We start from the raw sequence: 20,651 nt of genomic DNA on the forward strand, positions 1-20,651 counted from the left end.
TATATATAATATTTATGTATGGCACTTGCCGTAAATCAAATATTTTATAAACGGACTATTTAGGAACCAAAGTTTTGTAATAATTTGTAAATTATATTTATTTTTACAAAATAGTTATTCTTGTATACATAAATAGAATGGCATAAGTAAAAAAGAAAAAAAAAAGAAAAGAAACATCCTTCAGAAACAATAAGAAATCAATTTCATTATATTAAAAAAACATGTATGCACATTTAAAAGCATCAAAATTTTCTGCATCATATTTTAGAATGGTTCTTCTTCGTAATTTGTTGATGGTTGCTTTTCAATTAATTAAATCGTCATTAATTAATAATTACACAAATTTAAAATAATTAAATTTTGTTTAAAAATAACATTCTCACATACAAGTGATTGTAGTGTTAACGCTACAGCCTGTATTTAAAATAAAACGGGCTAATAATTTTAAGCATATCTGTTATTTACATTATTTTCCGTACATAAAACTAATATTGGTTCTTTGCATAAAAATTTTTTTTTAAACATATTTACGTAAAGTTCACTGTTTTATATTGTGAGACTTATCTTCGCCTTTCAGTTATTTCTCACGTTCAAATCAACAAATATGCAGAAATGTAGAACATAGAGATGTCTAACGATTAACTGACGAGTTCATGCTTCCTCTCAGTCAGTCTTATTAAAATCTCCTCCTTAATTCTCCAAGAATAATTAAAGAAGAATGAAATAGACGTGTGGAATATAGAGGCGGTATAAGATGGCGATATAACTAAAGATACAATATAAAATTTAGGAAAAATAAGTTGAACATGCTTGTTTTCAGACGTCTCTAATGTAGAACATATTCTGCACTTTCATATAATAATATCTAATTATATATGTTTATAATACATATAATATACACAGCTTGCTTGCAAAGTTATTCATTAGGGAATAAAGAGTTTGAAATAAATGTGTATGTTGCATGTAAAAATAAAAATAATGAGCACAAAGCTCAACAAACAAATCAATGTATTAGTTCAAACTGCAAGATATTTTTTGTTTTATATGATTCAATGTAAGACATAATACATCACGATTTATTTCTATTTAACTCAATTCATTTGAGATTTTTCTAAAATTTATAATCTTATCATACATTGAGTCATGAACATAGCTTATAATCATATTTATCACAGCGTATAATTAATATTATTAACACAACTGGATTCTTTTATTAGCCAGAACCATTTTTCATATCATGTAGATGATGTACTTTTAGAACAAAAATGAGGTAATATTGTGTCAACTATGCGATATGATTTTATTTAAAAAAAAATAAAAATAAAAAAAATAATAAAATAAAGTAAATGAAATGAAAGGAAAGGAAAGGTAAGGAAAGGAAACGAAACGAAAATAAAGGAAAGGAAAGGAAAGGAAAGGAAAGGAAAGGAAAGGAAAAGAAAGAAAAGGAAAGGAAAGGAAAGATAATCAATAAAAATAAACATGTACATAAAGGGAACTGACTTTTCATAGTATCAACACATGCTGCCAACATTTATAGATGCTTAAAGTATAATAAATTTTTCCAAAATGTCAAAAGTCAATTAATTATTATATTATATTAGTACTTTCACACAAACAGAACATTTTGTACTGTTTTTCATTTTTCCTTTTGAATGAAAGTTGTGAACTGTATAAATATATTATGTTTTGAAGGCTTTTTCTTGACAAAAAAGCAAATTTATTATAAAACAAAACAAAAAAGTGTCTAACTTGCCTCTTTGTATAAGTTAAATAACGCTTTGCAAACGCATCATTGCAATACAGCATTTTCACTTGTATCGTCTATTTTTTTCTTTTTTTCCATCACTTCTGTCCGATGAACCTTTAATTTTTTCTTTGTCTTTTCTTTTCTTTCATAACCTTTTTTTTCATAATTGTTAAATAATCTATGTAACGGAGAAAGCTTCGAGTTCGCAATAAATAAGCAATGCTATAGTAAGAGTGAGAGAGAGAGAGAGAGAGAGAGAGAGAGAGAGAGAGAGAGAGAGAGAAAGAGAGACCGATAACGGTAAATTGCACACATGCAAATCCATTTGACCATTTGAACTTTTACCGTAATATCTCTTACACGATTATAATTGGGGAATAATTTAATTAAATTAATATCTCCTAGTATATATATTTTTATCACGTCATGTTAACACCCAGTGCCTGTCTGAAATGCTCGTATACTACATAACTAATTGATACGGCTGGAGCTACCTAAAATAGGAAATATATACAATATATACACATTTATAAAATATGATAATATATGAACTATTTTATGATCTTCGTAAAAAACGTGTAATGAATAAGGATGTACCTTAAGAAAATTCGGAGTTATTCCTCGATACAAACCGCGAATACCTTCTCTTTTGAGAATGTCTTTGAAAACACCAATCATTGTATTCGCGTCACTCCCCGTTGATATTTCGGCTTGCAATTTAGTTCTGACTAGAGCTAACGGATACGAACACACTTGACCTGCAGTGCTTGAAGCCGTACCACATAACAAAAGTAACCAAAAAGCTGGTTGCTCGTCTTTCTTATGCGTTCGTAAATAACTATTTTTTAGTGTCTGTAAAGGAACATTGATATCATTATTACCATCAAACCCATGCTAAATAGAAAAAGTCTAACAAATAAAATAAGTCCTCCTATCGATAAAAAATGTGCTTACTTCGTACACAGCCAAATCAATTCCAGCATACGGAAGAATCCCTATTAAATTGGGAATGTAGCCTCTATAAAAAGATTTCCAACCACCTTGCTTATATATCTTTTTTGCTGCATCAATTATGCTCGAGAATTCCCCCGTTTTACGAAGAGCCAATCTCGTCTTGAGTACCTGGAAACATAACCATAAATAATTGTTTCAATTACTCATCATTATTTAGCAAATTGGATTAATGCAACATTACAAAAGTTATAAAGAAGACAAATGTTGTTTCTGTACCTCTAGAGGATATATTGCCGATTGACTAATACCACCGGCCATAGATCCAGCCATGAATCTCTCATAGAGTCCAAGTTCTCTTGTGTCGTTGCCTTTGATAGCTCTCTTTATTTGTTCGTAGGCCATGAACTTTAGGGCAGTCTCTGGTCCGATTTTAAGTACATTTATACCATTCCCTCTCCACAAGCTTGTAATTCCACCTTCACGTAACATGTACCTGAAGCAGCTGGAAATGTTACAATGTCGCGTTCCATGAACCTGAAATAACAGAGTCGTATGATTTATCATTACATTTGATTTATAAGAAATGAGCATTACTTAAAAGGGCACTTTGCTTGAAAATAATGTAAAAATAACGAGATATTAGAGTTTACCTGCAGGTAAACTTTGATTCTATCCAAAGGTGCTGTGCATGTTCGTGAAACTCCACCAGCTATACCACCCGCTAACAAATGTCGCCACCACATTCCTGACACCATTTCACTGTTCGTGAAATCGTCAGGAACTCCTATATCCTCTCCAATATCCATGTACTGTAAAATTTAAGAATCCGATAATCGAGCATGTATGTATATATCTTAAATACATCTTTTTAATTATCTATAGCATGATAAATATTTAATGAACCAACTAAAATGATCATTTGCGATGGTCGTACACGGAAAATTTGTTAAATCACACACGACAATATATGTTTTCTCTATTGTTTAGCAATGAAATTATGATAAGTGTCTTGGATTTCGTGATAACACGATGTAGTTACGTTTATCGCACTAAGCGTATAAACTCGATTCGTGAAATCTCTCTTCATTTCTACTTCCATCCTGTTAAATATCTTTAAATTGCTGAGAGGCATAAACAAGTAACAGCTTCGATTAGACTTTGGTCAAGTAAATATTTTATCGTATCCATGTTCGAAATGGCAAAGAAATAGTAGTAGCTTATGCGGGATTTGACATTTACAAAGAGTTCCCTCATTTAAGTGATTAATAAACATTTTTAAAACCAACATAAATTTACGAATTTATCCACACGCATAATATATTATTCTTTTTTTTATATTCGAATAAATTGACAACATTTTTATTTAGAAATTTTTACAAATTATTTATATGCGCAAAATAAGTTGGTTCGATAAATGTCCAGATGAATGGCTAGAATTCTGCAATTAGCGAAGGAAAATGATTCCTTTTCCAATGTAAATACGAGGATTTGTCAAGTCTAGACGAGATGCAAATGTTTTAAACGATTTTCACTGTTGATCCAAGTGCACGCGCGCTTACTTATGACCACGTGATTCGACTTCTTTTCCACGTACACGTCCACCCACACACAAATATTAGACATTTATTCATCTATCGTTTGCAATTAGCAAAAATCCTAAAGCTTACGATAAAATTTATTTCCTCTTGGATATAAAAGGAAATAAATGAGATAATTAACAAAAAATCATTTTACTTCCTAATCTTTCTTTATCAATCAATGAGAATACACACTCACAATCAATGGGGGTACTTAACTTTATGTAAAACTCGAGCAAAATATCGCTATCCAAATTATCAAGATTCTCCATACTGTCTTTCTTTTTCTTCTTTCCTCTCTTTGTTATTATTAGAAACGAAAGAGAATCAAATCTCCTGAGATTTGGAGTAGCTCAAAGTGCATTTAAAGGACGTCTGAAAAGAACGGAGCCCGAAAATCAAATCTTTCATGATGCTAATGGGCGAGTGGCCAAAAAAGAATTATTTGATGCTACGCCCAATGTCGGTTTGTATCTTCCTATTCAACTAACGTCCAATTCGTTTCTCTTTTTGTATGTGTGTGTGTGTGTGTGTAAAATGTGTATATATTTTAAACACAAACACACAACGCACATATATTATCTACCTATCTAGTCATCTATCTTTGCTAATATATCTATAGATCCTTTTCCACTCCTGATCATGAGACGCAACCCAAGAGATTATTTCAAAAAAAAAAAAAAAAAAAAAAAAAAAAAAAAAAAAAAAAAAAAAAAAAAAAAAAAAAAAGAATTAAAAATTGACTTTAAAGAACGTAAGTCTTGCATACGATGAACAATGAATAAAAAGCTTGAAAGAAATCGTTTTTATCACATTCAAAAAAAAGAAAAAAGAAATAATAATAATAATAAAAAACAAAAACAAAACAAAATCGTAAACATGTAATAATATTCAAAGAAAATCGAGATGAAGTGTCGGATAACAATATTACCTGCCTATCAATAACCAAAGTATAATTTAATACGCATGTTAGCTATGGCTATCCGTATAGAATAATCTAGAAGTGATTGGTTAGTCTTGAATATGATAGCTATGCTTTTTAATGTAAAAGAACAACGGTTAACAAACGTTGGAGAGTACTTGTAGAGAGAAACAACGGGAAGAAGAATCCGTTAAGGGGGAACAAAAAAAGAGTGGGGATAAGGATCAATTGACTCTGGACATTCCTGTCCTTAAGAAACGGAACATTGGCAATCTTATATTCGCAAGATCATTCTTGACGGTGAATTTAAAAAAAAGCGGAAAAAAGAATTACACAGGTCCAGATCCACATATTTTGCATCTTGCCATTTGTTGTCACAATGTAATATATATATTAAAGATTTTTACATAATATCATAATATCGATTCTTTTTTGCAATCTTCGATTGCTGGGAGAAAAAAAGAGACCGAAGTACTCTTAGTTCTAGAGAAAAACTTTTAGAATCATATGCTTGTCCACGGAGATGTCGTACGTTGATCACAAAAAAAAATAAAATAAAATAAAATAAAAAAAAAGAGGAGAGGAGGAGAGAGGACACTATGAGGCTTTCACAGACTTCTACATTTGGATTCTTCGACAAATCGTTCTCACCTATCCAAGTATGCAAGTACGTTACTATTATACAAAGCAGAAACACTCACTCGTTGTAAGAGCTCATGATAGCCTTGAAGAAATTCCTCGCAGACTTGACAGTTGGACGGTATACTCTCTTGTCTTAACATGACGAATCCCTTGCGATAATCTTTAGGTCTCATGTGAGAAAATCTTGTAACGAACAAAACGAAGAAAATGAACGAAAAAAAGTGAAATCCAAGTGTCGCACTTTTCTATTCTTTGTAAGACTAGCTGCGTTTAAATGAACATTAATTTACTCTTTTGATTTTTGATCCTACTCGTACAATTTTTTTTTGTGCCGAATATAAATGATACATCCAGCATAGATCGATGGAGAGAAAACGACAAGTGTGAGTCCCGCCTGAAAATCCGACGAGCCAACAACTCAGAATATAATCTCGCGACTGGGGCTTAGTTACAGAATTGAAAGCTTTTCAGGGAAATTCCTACTACGCTCAATCGGTCATCCCTACTCTTTTCTACCAACTACCGACGTAGCCACAGGTACTAAAAAAGATTAAACAACGTCGCACATTTCCCTCGCCACTTATATCTACGAAAATGTTGGAATGAAATGCCATTTGGTCGGGTATTATAAGCGAGACAAACTTTGAGTTTCGTTTTTTCCCTAGACAGACAACGATTGGATCTAGCGACTCTAGTGGAATCGATGCGAACGATGTTAGCGGAGAATCAAGTCATTTATCCATCTACAAATCTTTTCAATTTATTACGTTGCAAGAGCATTCTTAAATCTTCTTACAAGAGTTTTCCGCGACTGTGATCTGTAAAACAAAACGGAATTTACCGAATTATTTTCTTGTTTTTTAAAATATTTCTAAAGAAAGTTTAATCCTTAAAAAAGTTGTCATTTTATTTCAGGTAGACTGTAATAAAATTAGATTAAACTTTACTCGCACCGTGTTTGTGAATGGTCATTAGCCATCTAACACAGCTGCATCTTTCCAGCTACCTGCAAGAAACAGATGTACACACGATGTATATACATATTTTTATTAATTGTTCCTAAGCAAGACAAGGAAGAGTTTATATAACTCTCCTTAATATAAAATTAACAAAGGATAAAATTCTCAATATTTTGGATAATAAGATAAAACATTGATTAGAATTTCCTATAGAACTGATAATTATATTAGAGTAATATGCGAATACGGCACTTGTCGTCGGAGACGGTGCAAAGCGATGACCACGGGGGTTTTATAAACGACTGACGAAATGATAGGAAAGATTTCATCACTCTATAAAGCTATCGTTTCTATCTGTTTTCTTACAATATAGAAAATTCGAGTCGAATAATATTAAAAATTAGAAAATTCGATCTAAAATCATTATCATCAAGAAATTAACCAAAGAGTGATCCGATTATTTTATGATGGTCATTGATATTTAACCGATCGTTAAAAGCATCGAATATTATTCTCTATTTCTACCTCCGTTTTAATTTCATACATCGAACAATACGTTATGATTCCTTTTTGTTGAACAACATAACATAGAATCTTTTTAAGGGTACACGTTATTAATGTGATATTCCGCGTTAAGTCTATCGTTACGTCATTCCTATTTGACAATATTGTAGATTAATTGTACGCGATTCGGACATTTTTTTCCTATAATGAAATGACCTTTGTGTCACCATTATTACTGGAAAAATAGAAGAACGACAACTGTTTTTAAAGATCATGTAATATTATCAACAACTTTTGATCACCGAGGCATTTTTTCTGATGAAAAGACGCGTATCGCTTCGCATTGAAAAATAAATGGCAATGAATTTTTATTTTTGTAACACGTTTTAATCAGCTGCGCTCAAAGTTCATGAACAATGCATGAAATCTTTTTTCGAATCGTCTTGACATCCCGAACTAGTAATCCAATATTTTCAAAGAAACATTTGTTGTAATTCTTTTCAAGCATAAAAAAATCAATATCGTGATCTTGATCGTATAATACTAAAAGTTCAACGAACTCAAATATACGAATTAATCGAAACGCTTAATAGATCCGATGAGAAAAAAGTAAGTATATGACACGTAAGGAAGGAAAGGAGAGAATTTTTGCGCAAATGCTGTGTATTCATCCATCGTGTGTGAAAAACGGTCAAGAGAAAGAGAAAGAGGGAGGGAGGGAGGAAGAAACAGCTGGAAATCACGAAGGTCATATTGAATGACGTTTACGTCACAGCCTCGGACGAGCCTTCTTCGTCGACGAATCAGCGGTTTAAATTGCGGACGATAGTGCTTCATGGTACATGTTAAACTCTATTCCCACTGCCACGTTGTCTTTCCATTGGTTGAAACGACGATTATTATGTGTCGTCGACGTACGCGCGAACATGACGCTCTCGAAAGCGCTCTATCGATGAATCGTAATAATATACATATGTACAATGCAATTTATTTGCTTCTTCAATTTCGAAATACGAGATTGATCATTGGATACTTACAGTCGAATGTCGCCAATACTGTATAAGTTCATGGATGTTCGCGCTCGGTGCATACAACAGAAAATCTCGCCACTCATTGAAACTTATATTGAGGCTTCCATCTTTGTCCATTCTGTGAATTAATTGAAAAGAAAGGAAAGAAAAAAAAATTATTGAGTCCAAAATTTCGCGATAAAGCAGATCATATTGTTGTAATATTAAGTTTGAAAAATCACTCAATATCTTACCGTTGTAATAACTTGGTTGCCTCACCGCGATCCATTTCTATTCCTAAGTCCTTAAATGCTCTTATCAACTCTTCAAGATCGATCTTGCCTATGAATAAAACGAATAATTACAAGGATCAATAAGGAAATATGCTTTTAAAAAAGCATATATTAGTCCAATAGTATAATTTTATTAATGGTATTTTATATATCGACTTTCAAATAAATCAAAGCATTGGGTATATTTAATAAAAAATCATTTAACGATCGAGCAAGTATCTAGAAATTAATGCTTACCAATAAAACAATCTTTTCTTTCGCAAGGGAATTGCAGATTGATAAAATAAAAAGGAAAAACCCAGAAAAGGAAATAAACGATTGATGAAATTTTGAGAATATATATATTGTTTTTAACAACGATTATTAAAACAAAAAAGATTGTTATGTAAATATAAATAATTATATAAATTTTTAACGCTAATATATGATCGATCACGTAATAAACTTACCATCTCTATTCTTATCAAGATCAGAAAATTGAAGACGAAGATTTTTCTCATGTTCGCGAACATAATGTATAAATTCTGCCAAGCTGATGTCACCACTTTTTGTACTGTCCGATCTAGCAAGAAATTTCTAAAAGGAAAAAATAACCATATATGTACATATATCACCTATACAACGTAAATTAAACGAAAATATTTTTTTATGCCGATATGGAAGTAGCAGAATAGGACTATTTTCTTCAAAATAGTTTCATACTTGTTTATGATTTACCTGAGAGACCGACAACTCGTATTTTTTCAAAACATAAGATTAACCAGTTGAGTAAAACTTTTGGTTATACGCGACTCTGACACATTGACATAATAGTAGAAAAATTAATTCTTATTTTATCTTTCCTCGGTAAAACCATACAAATAGAATATTACATAAAATGCTAGACTATCGAGTATATCTACATTGTATATTGTAAATGTATGTACAACAAACACATACTCATATTTATACGTGTGCGCGTCAAAAGACGCGCTTGACCTACTTCCCTTGCGATGCAGTTACGATAAGGAAATAATGCCGGTATTAAGGAAAATGCAAGCTGGATGATATTAAATAAATATTATCAAATAGATGAGGATAAAGTAACATTTGTAAACTCGTGGAAAGTCAACAAAATTGTTGATTTGAATTCAGATTGAAAAAAAAACGATTACCTCAGCATATTGCTTGTGTACGCCGACCTCGTGAAGTGCTTTGGAAAGATCGTGTACGTCGATTCTGCCGTTTCCATCGAGATCGAGCTTTTGGAATATTTTTTCGAGCCGTTCCTCATCTTGTGCCGGCAGCTCGTGGAGGTAGTGCGGTGGCATAACACCATGCACCATGCCTCCACGAGACGCGGGCATTTTTCCGTTTACACGATTATTCATACGACATTCATACGACAATTACACTTCTCATACGAACTTCGTTCGTGTCGAAAATGTTTCTTTGATATTTCCGGTTAGAAAATGGCTTGCTTATGAAAAAGCAAAAACGCAAAAACGTTCCTCGTGTTTACGACGACTAGGATGACAATACTTGTGTACTTGATATAGTCGTGTATGAATCGTGGCATTGCATGCAATCTCACACGCACTTACATACAAGATCACATTTGGCACGCACCCTTTCTCTCTCTCTCTCTCTCTCTCTCTCTAACATGCACGTTTCGTACGAACGATTAGATTTCTTTTATTCGTATTACACGAAGAACAAGGCGTACGTTCTCTCCTCCTCTGCGAATCTCAATCGCGCGACATCCGCACTGCGGCGACCGGTACCTTCCTTCTTTTCCTGCCAAATCGAGGGGAGTCGGGAGGTGGGGGAAGACAGCTAAACTAAAACCTTTCCAACGTTTTTTTCTCTTTTCACGATGTGGAATATACTCCACACCTAACTCTTCTCAGGCGCTTTTTCTCAAATAGCATCCTCTTGTCAGAAATCCAGACGCAATGAAGATGTAATCCAGATGCAACTACGTCGCCGTACTCTTAATCTCTTTCCTTTAGAATTTAGGCGTCGATCGAACGAATACAAATGATGGTCTTAGCACCACTTGCCAACGATTCGATCAATCAGTAATTATACGTTCTTCATGATTATCAATCGAATGTTAGTTTTGCCCGAAAGTGGCGTTATCAGCGCCACTTTTTCTTCAAGTTTTACAATTGCGAATGTTCTCCTTAACAGTCGATAATATATGTTTCTTCTTAAAACGCGATGGCCATTGGTTTATTAAATACACGTTCGATCTGCGACGGCTCTGTTCGAAAGCCAATAAGAGAGGTTATCTAATGGCGCGATGTTTGTCTCAATAGTACTGTTAATCACAAAAATTCATTATTATTACAAATAGTTCCTTTGTTTTTCTTCCGTGATCCTATTAAAATTGAGATTTATTTTTTTCTCTTAAAAATGAATTTACTCTTGAACATTATCTACTTAAATTTTCCGCAACTTAACTGTGATATAAGTTGAATATTTGTGAGATCCGTGTAAAGGAATATAACTTAAAATACAGTCATTAGCTCACTTTATTTCCTAGATTTAAATTTGATATACTTTTATAACGCAAGGAATATCGATCGTTCGGATCTATCTAAATCATTTCGTTTTATATCATTGAAAATGCTTTGATTTACGTATAAGGCACGATTAGAAAACGTGTTTTAAAAAAACAATTAAAGTATTGGATAAGAGTGGACGTAAAAAAGAATATACTAATTATCTATTAAAATATGTTAATTACACGTCAAGCTTACTATTAAACGAAAAAAGTCGGTTGAACAATTACCGAAAAATACGTTTAAATCGCCAACTTTGAAACAAACCAACAAAATAGATATAATCACTTCTTCATCTATTATAACAAAATAACAAGTAATAAAATATATCAAGGTATACGTATAAACGAGTGTAGGCATTTTATCTATTGAATCATGAATAAATATAATTGTTTTCTAATCATATATTTTATTTTTTAAAATATCTACAAAACATATGCCGATTCTTTCAAATTATATGTAATCTTCTAATTACGCACAAATATAAAATTAATAAACGAAAAAAATAAAAGAAATTCTCAATATTTATATATGGAACATTAAGAAATATTTTGACAAAATGAAATTCTATTAAATTTTTTAGAAAAATTCAGTGTTTCGCAGATTCTCAGGAATAATATAAAAACGCAGAAGTTAATAAGCAATAATTGATGATTAAAAAATATATTATTACAAGATTAAAGTGTATGTGTAGGTATGAATATTTACAAGTGCCGTCAATTTCTCGTGAAATATCTCAAATTTCTAATAGGAACGCAGAACCATAATGGAGGTCGATCGCTAACTCAAATATTATTGGCTGCCACGCTAGATGGCATAAACCGCACCGTCAAATTTGTTCAGTATAGAAATATTATCTGCATTGATAAAGTAAGAATAATAATAAAAATTGACACATTTAAATATTCCTTAAGTTCTACAGATTCGTTGGAATAATATGATATCATAAAAGTTCATAATTGTACCTATTAACTATTTCATAAGTAATCATCGGGACGTATTAACCTAGATACATATCACTGATTAAGATATAATTTATTTAATTTCCAAGAATAAATCGTAAATATTTAGATGCTATAAATGTTCTATGGACTCCCAGAAATCATATAAGCCCATAAAAGTTAATAAAGAAGTCTTAATAATAGAGAAAATAATTATCAAAGTTTAACGTATATATCAACATCTTCTGTATACTCTGTGTATTATGTATACACATACACACATAAATACATACACACATACACAAAAGCACGTACTAACACGCATAACAGCTAAAATTAGATATCATATTGCCGCAAAAATTTTAGATTCTTAATAGGAACATAGAACGATAGTGGAGGTTGATCTCTAAATGAAATGCTATTGGCTGGCACGCTATATGGAAAAAATCCCAGCGCCAAATTTGAACTAGTGTCGTGAGAATAGCTACATTCGTGAATAATAATGTGGTTACTAATGTCATTATTAATTTTTATATAATATCACAATTAGTTAATATAAATTATTCGATTATTTTATATCATTTTAGATACGATATACATTATTTTTAGCAATAAAATGTTTTATATATTGCCTATTTTACCTTTTATGATCATCTATTTGTCAGATATTAAAGATATTAAATATAATGTCATAATAAAGAATCATTAAAATATTTTATAATTATTTTCTGTAGCATTTCATTTAGTGTTATTATTTTCTAGTTCCCCTGTGTGATAGTTTTCCTATGATGTAATGTCTAAGCATCTGTTAATAAAACCAGCTTTCAAGTTGAAGGTATTTAATTGGGTATAAAATGGAATTACGCTTTACTATCGATATTTCAAAATTTTAAAAACTTTAAATCTTATCGTTCTAAATAATATTTTTATGTCGCGAGTCTCCTGAGCTATTAAATTTACGTAACAGTTAAAAAATGTCCTTATTGTCGTATCCTGTGACGTTGACCATTAAGTACACGACATACTTTGTCAGAAATTTTGCATCGTTTTGCATATTACTTGCATATATTGTACAAGAAATACTGAGTATTTAACAATGTTATTATGGTTTGCCTTAAAGGACATACATTTTATTTGTCATTTCATATAACAATTTGACAGAAAGTTAAATAATTAATAAAAATATTTTATAAAATATTTAAACAATAATACATTCGTTTAATTAAAAGAACGGAAATGCGTGAGATATTCAAAATAAAGAATTTTGAGGACTCTATTGATTGACGTGATGAAGTTCATGTACCTGGATATTAATTATTTTATAAATAATTACCGCAACGTATTAATTTAAATATATATCACTGATTAAATATATAATTTACACAATTTCCAGGAATAAATTATAAATATTTAAATGCTTGAAATTTTCTATAGACTCGTATTATTTTATAGGCTTATATTATTAGGAATAATAATCAAATTGTGTCCTTGATAATTTCGACATATGGCTGCCCATTGATAGATACAACATTATGATATATGAAGAAAAGTACGAAACGTTTCTTTTGTTTTCGTATAATATTATTTCTCTTTGTCTTACTACCTTATGATCTTAATGTATTTATTTTCAACTGTTTCTTATTCATAATCAGTCGAAACTAATTATCTTTACTATTATAATATAAAATGTATTAAATAATATCTAGATGTATATAAATAATATTTAGGTACATTTTTATTATTATTATTATATTATATTATATTACATTATATTATATTATTATTATTATTAGTAATAATAGTCGAAGTCGTATAGAGTGGACTAGTCTTACAAAGGCAATCACGTAATAAAAAAGCACTGAGAGTTCTACTTCTTAGGTAGTATAGAAATGAACTCGTTTTAATTTATATTAAAATAATATGATATATAAGTATTCACTAATAATTTTTAAGAAAATATTCGACAAATTCTTATTTTTTGTTGCAGATTTATATACTAATTCTTATATGTATCAATTATATTTATTATTTTCTATGCATTTATCGTAAAATAAATGCGTCCAGACGTTATATCTAGCACGGATCACTACGAGATGCATGCTATCAACAAAGAAAGATATACTTATGAGAGATTGAAAAGTGTGAGTTCACAGTTTACTAAACTTCTTACTCTACTCACACGAAACCGATTGTTATGATATGTAAGAGAGGAATACTAACGCAAGCTTACACATCGATAGATAGTAGTACGATGAGGCCAGTGTTCTCCGTTTGTCTCATAGTTTATATTTAGTCATACCTGTGCTGAAGTCACACATGCTTTGAACAAAAGGTAGTGAACAAGCTTAATAGAAAGACCGTTTATGTTTATATTTCACAAGGCCAACTACCTCGAAATTATAATTTTTAAGTACTGGAATTTTATGTTAAAATTATTTAAGTATCTCGCGCATTTTCGTCCTTTTAATATTTAACGAATGTACTATTGTTTAAATATTTTATAATAATTATTGTATATTAGTATTATATTATACTCTTATATATATATAATGACAATTTATATTATAAAATAAAACTTCTATAATTATGAAGTATAATGTATTTTTTTAAATAGCCAGTATGTATATTTATAATATATATATTTTAGGCTGTTTAAAATCGGTCGAGATATTGTCACAAAAATGCATGTTTTATAACAGGACCACATGACAATAGTGGAGGTTTTTGTACAAAAAGCGGTAGAATATAATTCAGGCTGTAACATTAGATGACGCCAGAGACATAAAAGTTAGTTAAAATAATTATTTAGTACCAGTCTCCGCACTAGGTGGCTCTAGGGATATTAAAGGTTTCTTACAATAATTATTTAGTACCAGTTCACATGCTAGATGGCGATAGAAATATAAAAGATTTTTAAAAATAATTATTTGGTATCGGTTTTCATGCTAGATGTCACCAGTAGTTCATAACCAATTTTAATAGCCAATAGCATCTGATTTAGCGATCGATCTCTACTATCTTTCTGTTCATATTAGAAATTTAAGATTTTAGCAAGAAATTGATGGCTAATCGTAAGTACTCGTATATATACATATACATATAGATAAAGATATACAGAATGTTTATATATAGGATATATTTAAATAATTCATTCCTCAATTATTAATAATTCTTGATAACTTTTATATATATATATATATAAAATATTATATTATTCTTGATCTCATATTATTCCTGAGCCTATAAAATAATATGAGTCTATAGAAAATTTCAAGCATTTAAATGTTTATAATTTATTCCTGTTGATAGTGTAAATTAAATTGTGTAAATTTCTTGTAACAATATATGCAAGTACTTCTTGTAACAATATGCAAGTATTTCTTGTAACAATATATGCAAAACGATGCAAAATTTCTGACAAAGTATGTCGTGTACTTAATGGTCAACGTCACAGGATACGACAATAAGGACATTTTTTAACTGTTACGTAAATTTAATAGCTCAGGAGACTCGCGACATAAAAATATTATTTAGAACGATAAGATTTAAAGTTTTTAAAATTTTGAAATATCGATAGTAAAGCGTAATTCCATTTTATACCCAATTAAATACCTTCAACTTGAAAGCTGGTTTTATTAACAGATGCTTAGACATTACATCATAGGAAAACTATCACACAGGGGAACTAGAAAATAATAACACTAAATGAAATGCTACAGAAAATAATTATAAAATATTTTAATGATTCTTTATTATGACATTATATTTAATATCTTTAATATCTGACAAATAGATGATCATAAAAGGTAAAATAGGCAATATATAAAACATTTTATTGCTAAAAATAATGTATATCGTATCTAAAATGATATAAAATAATCGAATAATTTATATTAACTAATTGTGATATTATATAAAAATTAATAATGACATTAGTAACCACATTATTATTCACGAATGTAGCTATTCTCACGACACTAGTTCAAATTTGGCGCTGGGATTTTTTCCATATAGCGTGCCAGCCAATAGCATTTCATTTAGAGATCAACCTCCACTATCGTTCTATGTTCCTATTAAGAATCTAAAATTTTTGCGGCAATATGATATCTAATTTTAGCTGTTATGCGTGTTAGTACGTGCTTTTGTGTATGTGTGTATGTATTTATGTGTGTATGTGTATACATAATACACAGAGTATACAGAAGATGTTGATATATACGTTAAACTTTGATAATTATTTTCTCTATTATTAAGACTTCTTTATTAACTTTTATGGGCTTATATGATTTCTGGGAGTCCATAGAACATTTATAGCATCTAAATATTTACGATTTATTCTTGGAAATTAAATAAATTATATCTTAATCAGTGATATGTATCTAGGTTAATACGTCCCGATGATTACTTATGAAATAGTTAATAGGTACAATTATGAACTTTTATGATATCATATTATTCCAACGAATCTGTAGAACTTAAGGAATATTTAAATGTGTCAATTTTTATTATTATTCTTACTTTATCAATGCAGATAATATTTCTATACTGAACAAATTTGACGGTGCGGTTTATGCCATCTAGCGTGGCAGCCAATAATATTTGAGTTAGCGATCGACCTCCATTATGGTTCTGCGTTCCTATTAGAAATTTGAGATATTTCACGAGAAATTGACGGCTATTTGTAAATACTCATATATATATATATATATGTACAGAATATGTTTAAATATTTATTCAAAAATAAATTTAAATAATTTATTTTTCAATGATTAATATCTCCTTTTTAACTTTTATGGATTCATATTAAACCTAATATTTGTAATTGTGTAAATTACTACATTTGGAATTGTGTAAATTATACATTTAATCAGTGATATATGTTTAGATTAATACGTCACGGCAACTATTCGTAAGCTAATTAATGTTAAAAAAAATTTCATAAACTTCTACATTATGTGAATTAAAAAATCATATATATAATATCTTGAATGGGAAATATTTATCTTCGACAACCTTTTTTTGTTGTTATTCGTGAAAGTAAGGAATCACTCAAGGAAAATAAATCTTATCTATTCTCTATCTTATAAGAGACCTATTAATATTTATTGCTTCCTAATATTTATAAACAATGTTGTGATATTTCGTGAATTGTAGCTGAATGATAATTATAATAAACATTTTCAGAGAATTTATAATTATAAATGACATAATAAAAAATAACTAACAACATAAAGTATTTTTACAGCTGAATTTTTTTACAACATAATGGAGATACATAGATAATTATGAGGAGCATCTCTACAAGTAGATACTAATTAAATACATTAGATACGAAATGCGGTAGATACAAAATTTACACTAGCTATGAAGTGTTTGGCAGAAAAATACTTGATATATATTAATGTAATAATTATAAAATCAATTATACAATTTTTGTATTCTTAGTGTAATGAAAGAGCAGAATGTATTCTTTAATAATTTACTCAATTCAGACGGGTTATCTAATCTACTGTTCAATGGAAAATTGTTTCAACTTCACAAGATAGAACATTTAGAAAATATTTATGAAACAAATTGTGGTGTATCTTGAATCTAGCACAGTATGTACCTAAAACATATTGTAAAATATTATTATTGTTGTAAATATAATTATCTCTCTAGAAAAATCAAAGTATTAATATCACAGTAATATATAGAAAGAATGGTGATTTGCTACACATTAATAATAGAATTAGTATTTCGTATATCATAATTATTATTATAAAAACTCTATTTTGTGCCTATGATCATACATAAATCTCAACTTTATATATTATATTTACTTTTATAGATGCAAGTAGAAGAACGAAAAAAAAATTTCCGTTTAGAAATACGAGATTTTTGTATAAAAGACAAAAATTAACCCTGCTAACGTTATTATTGATAATAAGGTAATTCCATTTTTCTTTAATAAAACTGATATAATTTGATTATTATTAATGCTCCTATTATGTTTTTATAGATATAAACGAATGATATAGGTACTATTTATAACTGAAAACGGTAATGAAAACATACGTTTTTACATATTTCTTACTTATATTTTAAAACATTTGCTTTTCTTCTATCTTCGGAGTGCTTCTATCTTCAAATACGTAAACGTATTATTAGTGAATTTTATGACGATATCTGAACGTTCGGCTGGCTGGCTGGATGTGACACAGCCGAATATCGAAATTCATCAGCTATGCCGACATCTTGCCTTCCAGGCGCCCAATTTTTATTTACTTTCAACAAGATGCTTCAAGATTAAAAATTTGATTTTTAATCTAGAAATTGTTAAAAAATACTTAACATTATAGCAGCTTAATATTTAAATTCCTCGGTAAAGACTATTCACGACAAATCCACATTTTTAGAAACATTTATCACCGCATCAGATTTTGGAACAACGAATAAATCACAAGGGATAAAACTTTATGATCGTGAAAAGATTATTAATAAAAATGCTTTGAAATTCACAGATACATTAATTACAAGTGAAACTATTGGGATAATTGTAAGTACGGTAAGCTTATTTTCAAAGACACCTCCACGAAGCTCGAGGTTCGCCAAAGAACTGAAAGCGTCAAGTTCTTACCTTCAAAGACGTAAAGCAAGGGGCGCATGTAAGAGGAGAACGATGCTGATGTATGTCGAGAGGGGATGAAGTTCCGTGTTTCTTCACTTCATTGGTTGGAATAGATCGTTTGGGTCCTAACGGACCTCGTTTTTCCTATGCTTTTTTATTCACGAGAATAAATCCTTAATCATATTATGATCTTTTCTGATATGCTATAAATGCTGATTTATAAATTACAACTGAAATATATCAGTATCCTCTTTTCATCAGGAAAATTGAATAGAAGATAGACGCAACCCAAACGGAAGATGACTGTTTTGTCGCTTTCACTTCCAAAGACCACATTTGGAGAGTGAATAAAAAAAGAGAAAGAAATGCATCGATAAAGGTAGAGAGAGTGAGAGAGAGAAAGAGAAAGAGAGAGAGAAAAAGATACATTGTCATATGCGTGCGTGCGTGCGTGCATGCGTGCATGAATTCTTCGAGTATCGTTGCCAGTAGTCTCCAACACTTCGTGACTTCCGCTACTAAGGAACAAGTTGCGCGCTACAGACTCATATGTGACCGTCTATGGCCGGATATGGAGAAGAATCGAGCTACCAAATCGTTAGACAGAATTGCCGCCACGTCGTGTAAGGAAATTCTTATGCGCATCACGCATTCACGTGTACCAAATTCTGATCGTAAACCGGTGACATCATACTTATTGTGTGTACCTATAGGTTGCGCGTAATTACATGTGCTACTTTTCTACAATTACTCTGACGTATCACTCGAATATAACAAGAAAAAATTAAAAGCAATTCATTAGACAAGAATATTTCTTATTATGTCATTAATTCATCTTCGATCTAAGCAGCGTTCAAATTTAGCAAGCTAGATAACAAGAATTTACGCATATGTAATTTCATATGCAGAACTTAAACTTCTTATTATGCATATATGTGTATATACGTACGTATGTAAATCATTTTATTTATCTAATTTTTTTCTAATTTTTCTAAGACGATTGCAAGAGAGCCAATTAAATGAAAAGTACTTGCCTTCTGACTGTACCCGTTTGTAAATCTAACTGAAATGTAAATTTCACTGCAAATTTCATTAGATGACAACTAAATGAAAAATTGATGGGACTACGATCGTGTATCTTTCCAGAGAAAGTCTCTGAAAGGTTTGGTGACTTGTAACAATGACGGACTACCATCGTGGTCGTTGTCGTCGTTGGCATGGTATTCAAGTGACGAAGTAGAAGAGGAGGAGGAAGAAAGAAACCTGCAGAGAATAATTAATCAGTACGCGAAACACGTACGCGCTCACACTCACGCATGGACCCATAAAACTGTAGAAAATCGCACTTATACGAAGAACGATGGAACGTACCTACGTGTACCTTCCATCCGGTTTCGAACATTGGGATCTCCAACTTTCCTACGACATAAATGCACGTGCATTATATTGAAAAGTAAAAAAAAAATAAAATAAAAAAATAAAGAATAGAAAAGAAAAGATACTTCATATTATTTTTGTCAACTATCGGATCACTACTTTGTTTTTAAAGATTTCTTAATGATGAGAAACTAAATTCAATATATTATTAAATTAATAGTAAAATATGTGCCAGAGGTTATTATACTAATTACACAGATTATATAACTTACATTACTTAATTATTTGTTAATTTTCTAAAACTTTCGTTAAGAGTTAGACTATTAAAACTTTTGTAATAGATACCGATACAAATATTTTATAATGCTTCAAAATAATTCGTCCGTAAAGAGTTAATTTCTTTATCTTTATGCTGTTATAAATAACGAATATTTTATTTTTTTAAGCAAAGAACATCGTAGACAATATTTTCAATAAACTTATTGTTTTGTTATCTTCAGCTATTTGGCAAATAACCAAATATATTACGCTATTAACAAATATATGAAAAGAATTTTATGAAATAA

The 20,651-nt window shown here is 30.2% G+C and overlaps 1 protein-coding gene across 10 annotated transcripts; it reads right to left on the minus strand.

The window, feature by feature from the left end:
• Nucleotides 1-80: 80 nt before the first annotated feature.
• On the minus strand, nt 81-10,760 carry LOC124955716 (calcium-binding mitochondrial carrier protein SCaMC-2-B). 10 transcript variants are annotated; one of them, XM_047510564.1, is made up of 9 exons: nt 10,317-10,760; nt 9,061-9,187; nt 8,573-8,660; nt 8,346-8,457; nt 3,355-3,513; nt 2,981-3,238; nt 2,705-2,872; nt 2,348-2,602; nt 81-2,244 (listed from the first exon to the last, which is right to left on the minus strand). In XM_047510564.1, the coding sequence occupies exons 3-9, from the start codon at nt 8,605-8,607 to the stop codon at nt 2,170-2,172; spliced, it is 1,062 nt and encodes a 353-aa protein (XP_047366520.1). In that variant the 5' UTR covers nt 8,608-8,660; nt 9,061-9,187; nt 10,317-10,760; the 3' UTR covers nt 81-2,169. The 10 variants fall into 10 exon arrangements, with proteins under 10 accessions (XP_047366520.1, XP_047366517.1, XP_047366521.1 ...); XM_047510561.1 differs by having other exon boundaries at nt 9,766-10,756; XM_047510565.1 differs by lacking the exon at nt 10,317-10,760 and adding an exon at nt 9,329-9,740.
• Nucleotides 10,761-20,651: the final 9,891 nt, after the last annotated feature.

Source organism: Vespa velutina, chromosome 19, assembly GCF_912470025.1.
Source record: "Vespa velutina chromosome 19, iVesVel2.1, whole genome shotgun sequence".
In the NCBI taxonomy this organism is placed as follows: Eukaryota; Metazoa; Arthropoda; class Insecta; order Hymenoptera; family Vespidae; genus Vespa; species Vespa velutina.